The 3,774-nt window shown below is 40.8% G+C and overlaps 1 protein-coding gene across 1 annotated transcript; it reads right to left on the bottom strand.

Annotated features, from left to right (window-relative positions):
- Positions 1-211: 211 nt before the first annotated feature.
- On the bottom strand, positions 212-1,818 carry LOC143026810 (general transcription factor II-I repeat domain-containing protein 2-like). Its single transcript, XM_076187586.1, has 4 exons — positions 1,318-1,818; positions 916-1,027; positions 542-668; positions 212-467 (listed from the first exon to the last, which is right to left on the bottom strand). Exons 1-4 carry the CDS (start codon positions 1,816-1,818, stop codon positions 212-214), a joined length of 996 nt encoding a protein of 331 aa, XP_076043701.1.
- Between the last annotated feature and the right edge of the window lie 1,956 nt (positions 1,819-3,774).

Below are 3,774 nucleotides of genomic sequence, written 5' to 3' on the forward strand. Positions count from 1 at the left end.
AATGATTATGATAATAATAAAGATAATAATAATAAAGAAAGGTAAATTTAATCTACACTCGTGTTCACGTGTAACCTAAAAACAAAGGTGCAAAGGAAATCAACCTATTATTTACCTTAATTTGTAATACTGTTGCTCCCAGAAACTTGGCACCTCTTGGCCTGTACAAGTGCATCAATGTTTGGCACTAAGGATTGAGCAGTGGCTACCTTCAGTGTTGAGTTGAGATGTTCATCAGTAATTTTCGAGACTTGTTCAAGTTCATCACAGAAAAGAGTTGTTCACAGACATAGATACTGCCGAACATTGACATCATCCTTAAAGCCAAACATTTAATTTGGGGATATATTGGCCCAGCATACTGATAAAATGTGCCAACATCAGAAGTTGAAATCTTATCCTTCAACACAGAATTACACTGGAGCTCAATTAGTTCTAATTGAAACTGTTCTGGTGCCTCATTAGCCCTAACAGCGAAAGGGTTGAGGAAAATAGAAAAATCATACTCAAAGTTTTTAAAGTCTTTTTAAAGTCTGCAAACCTTTCTCCGAACTTGCCCACTAAAGTGGAAATCTTGTTGCAGTACTTTTTGATATTAATATTACCATGAAACTCGGGTGCGTCTTGCAGGGACTTCGGGCCTGGAAAATGTGCATTATTACCTGCTGCTAGTTAGCGTTCAAAAAATTTAAGCTTCAGATCAAAGGCCAAATAGTCATGTAAATCTGTCGGTAATTCATTGCGGCCTTGCAGCCTTGTATTCAGGTAATGGAAGTGTTCTGTCATAGCTACTATGAAAAATAGATCTTGAACCCATTCTTTGTCTTTCAGTTCCTTCACAATCCTTCCTTTCCCATGCATAAACTCTATATTTCATTTTTTAATTCATAAAAGTGCTTCAGCACGAATCCTCGCCTTGACCACCAAATTTATCGGTGTGATATGGCAGAGTCCGCCCGTGAGTTTCCTCCAATAAGCTGTTGAACTGTCTGTGTTTCAGACCTCGTGTACGTATGAAATTCACTGCCTTAATAAAAAACATCCATGGCATGATCCGCTTTTAATATCTTACTGTAAAACACTTCTCTGTGAATCATGTAATGAACGCTGTGATTTTGATGGTCTGAGTTTACAGCTAGTAGTTTTTCCTTTAACTTAGTTGCCACGCCAGCTTTTCTACCAATCATTTGAGGTGTTCCATCTGTAGCCAGACTCACAGTTTTCATCCAGTGAACACTTATTCTATCTAGTGCACCTACCAAATTAAAAATATATATACAGTATATCATCCTCCGTTGTTGTTCCCTTCATTGGTACCAGTTCCACAAATTCTTCAGTTACCTCCATATTTCCATTTACACCATGTATAAAAACTACAACTTGTGCCGTGTCAGTTACATCTGTATTCTCATCAATCGCTACAGAAAATGCTACAAATTTAACAACCTTTTCTTTGAGTTGTTTGTTAAGATTTTCAGATAATTCATTAAATCTATCTGAAACTATATTTTTTGGAATGATTATGTTTGCAAATACTTGACGTTTTTCAGGGCAAATATCTTCTGTGGCCAACAAAACAGATATTCTTATAAAGTTCCTCTCCGAAAAAGGCTCCGAAAACATAGCTATTTTGTGTGCAATCCTATAACTTGCCCAAACTAGACTCTCACTGGCTTGATGAACACGTTTAAAGACTGACTGTTGCTTTGTGAGTAACTCTCCTAACCTCTTAACTTTTCCTTCACGCAACTTTCCACTATACTCATCATGCTTAGAAGCTTGAGTACATACATAATGCCTGCGAATGTTATATTTCATTGCCACAGCTACAGTTTGCTTACAAATCAAACAAATTGGTTTTCAATTCACTTCAGAAAAAAATCAATTTTTCCTGCACGACACGATGTTCTTTGTTAACAGTCCTTTTCTTTGAAAACATGATGAAGGGGTTCAAAATAATTTTGTATACAATATATTGGATATACGTAACGGTGCAACAGCCCAACTAACTCGAGGGACAAAACAATACTAGTGCTCGTGCTCGAGGGCCGGGGGAAGCAAGAGCCTGCCGTGTATCACGTTCACGTTTAAAGCCCTAGCCAGACGAGCGGGTTGGCCGCCGCGGGTGCAAAGCGGGTCAGCCGCCGCGGAACCGCTTTATATTGATTCCTATGTATAAACCTCTCGTCTGACATAGCCAGGCGGGCTGGCCGCGGCGGTTTCAAGTGGGGAAATGCGTCTCACCCGCCGCGGTCAGGCGGGTAGACCGCCCGTGTGACATCAGCCTTATACGTACAGTAAGGAGTCGACGCGACGAAATGGCCATTGTTTAAAATTTAATAAACATGTCTGACGTAAAAAGACAGAGAGCCATCTGGTTTATAACTATAAGTGATAACTTTAAAAGACGAAAGTCCGGATTAATTAATCATATGAACATAAGACAAGCCGACTGTAAGATTGGAGCAGCAAATGTGCCGCATTTAGGAGTGTGGCGGGCCGCGTGATTGACACCAGAGTACTAGAGTGTCCGATTTACACAATACTTCGAAACACCCACATACTTTGTCATCTCTCACTTGAAACAACAACAAACACAAACCAAATCCTGGGCGATCGAAGACCTCTTACACATCCCACCACAAATTCCTAGAAAGTAACGGGACCCTTAGCCATATTACAAACACATTTGACTAACTAGACTAATATATGAAACATAATATAACGTACGACGGCGGAGCGAGATTGTCCTTTAGGAAAGAAGCGCCGATAACTCGCAGTTCATAGCAACCAACCCCCTCTCCCCATATCCCCAACCAGTACATACATAGAAAATAATAATAATAATAAAAAAAAAAATTCTCTCTCTCTTCCTCACTCCATGTCCAGATCAACAAACACATAGAAATTCTAGGATATGGGAAAATAACACCTCTCTTTAACTCTCTCTCTCTCTCCACCCTCGTTCAATAAACACGGAGGAAATCGAAGAATAGAGAAAATAACTGCTCTCTCTGTCTCTTTCTCTCCCCTTCTCCCTCTGTCTGTCTCTTTATCTATACCCCCCTCTCTCTCTCTCTTCTCTCTCTTTCTTCTCTCTTTTCTCTCTCTCCCTAATTCTCAATCAATAAACACGTAGGAAATAAAAGAATATAGATAAAAAAAACATTTTCTGTCTGTCTGTCTCCCCTTCTCTCTCTCTCTCTCTCTCTCTCTCTCTCTCTCTCTCTCTCTCTCTCTCTCTCTCTCTCTCTCTCTCTCTCTCTCTCTCTCTCTCGCTCATTCTCTCAATCTCTCAATCTCTCTCTCTCTCTTTTCTTCTTTCTCCCTCCCTCTTGCTATCTCTCTTTCTCTCTTTCTCTCTGTTTCTTTATCCACAGCGAACACGCACACAGGAAGCCAAGGGAGAGGGAAAGCCGCTGCCTGGCCGAGGTTCTCTTGGCTGCCTTCTAATTGTCAAAACATTATTCACAAGCCCATTAGGATTTTTAGCGTTCAAGCTAACCTTCCGCAAAAATCGGCGGCTTGCGCAAATGTAAGTGCGTGCGTGAATGTGGTTCCGAGGGTCGCTCTTCTTACTACTGCTTCCTTTCTTTGCTGCTTGCAAACAAGCGGACCAGCGTTTACAAAATGTATGAGTATTTGCGTGTGTGTGTGTGTGTGTGTGTGTGTGTGTGTGTGTGTGTGTGTGTGTGTGTGTGTGTGTGTGTGTGTGTGTGTGTGTGTGTGTGTGTGTGTGTTGATTTCGTTAAGAAGTGCTAACGCTTCTATCCT

This window comes from Oratosquilla oratoria, chromosome 7, assembly GCF_046742065.1.
Source record: "Oratosquilla oratoria isolate Oo_2021 chromosome 7, ASM4674206v1, whole genome shotgun sequence".
Lineage (NCBI taxonomy): Eukaryota > Metazoa > Arthropoda > Malacostraca > Stomatopoda > Squillidae > Oratosquilla > Oratosquilla oratoria.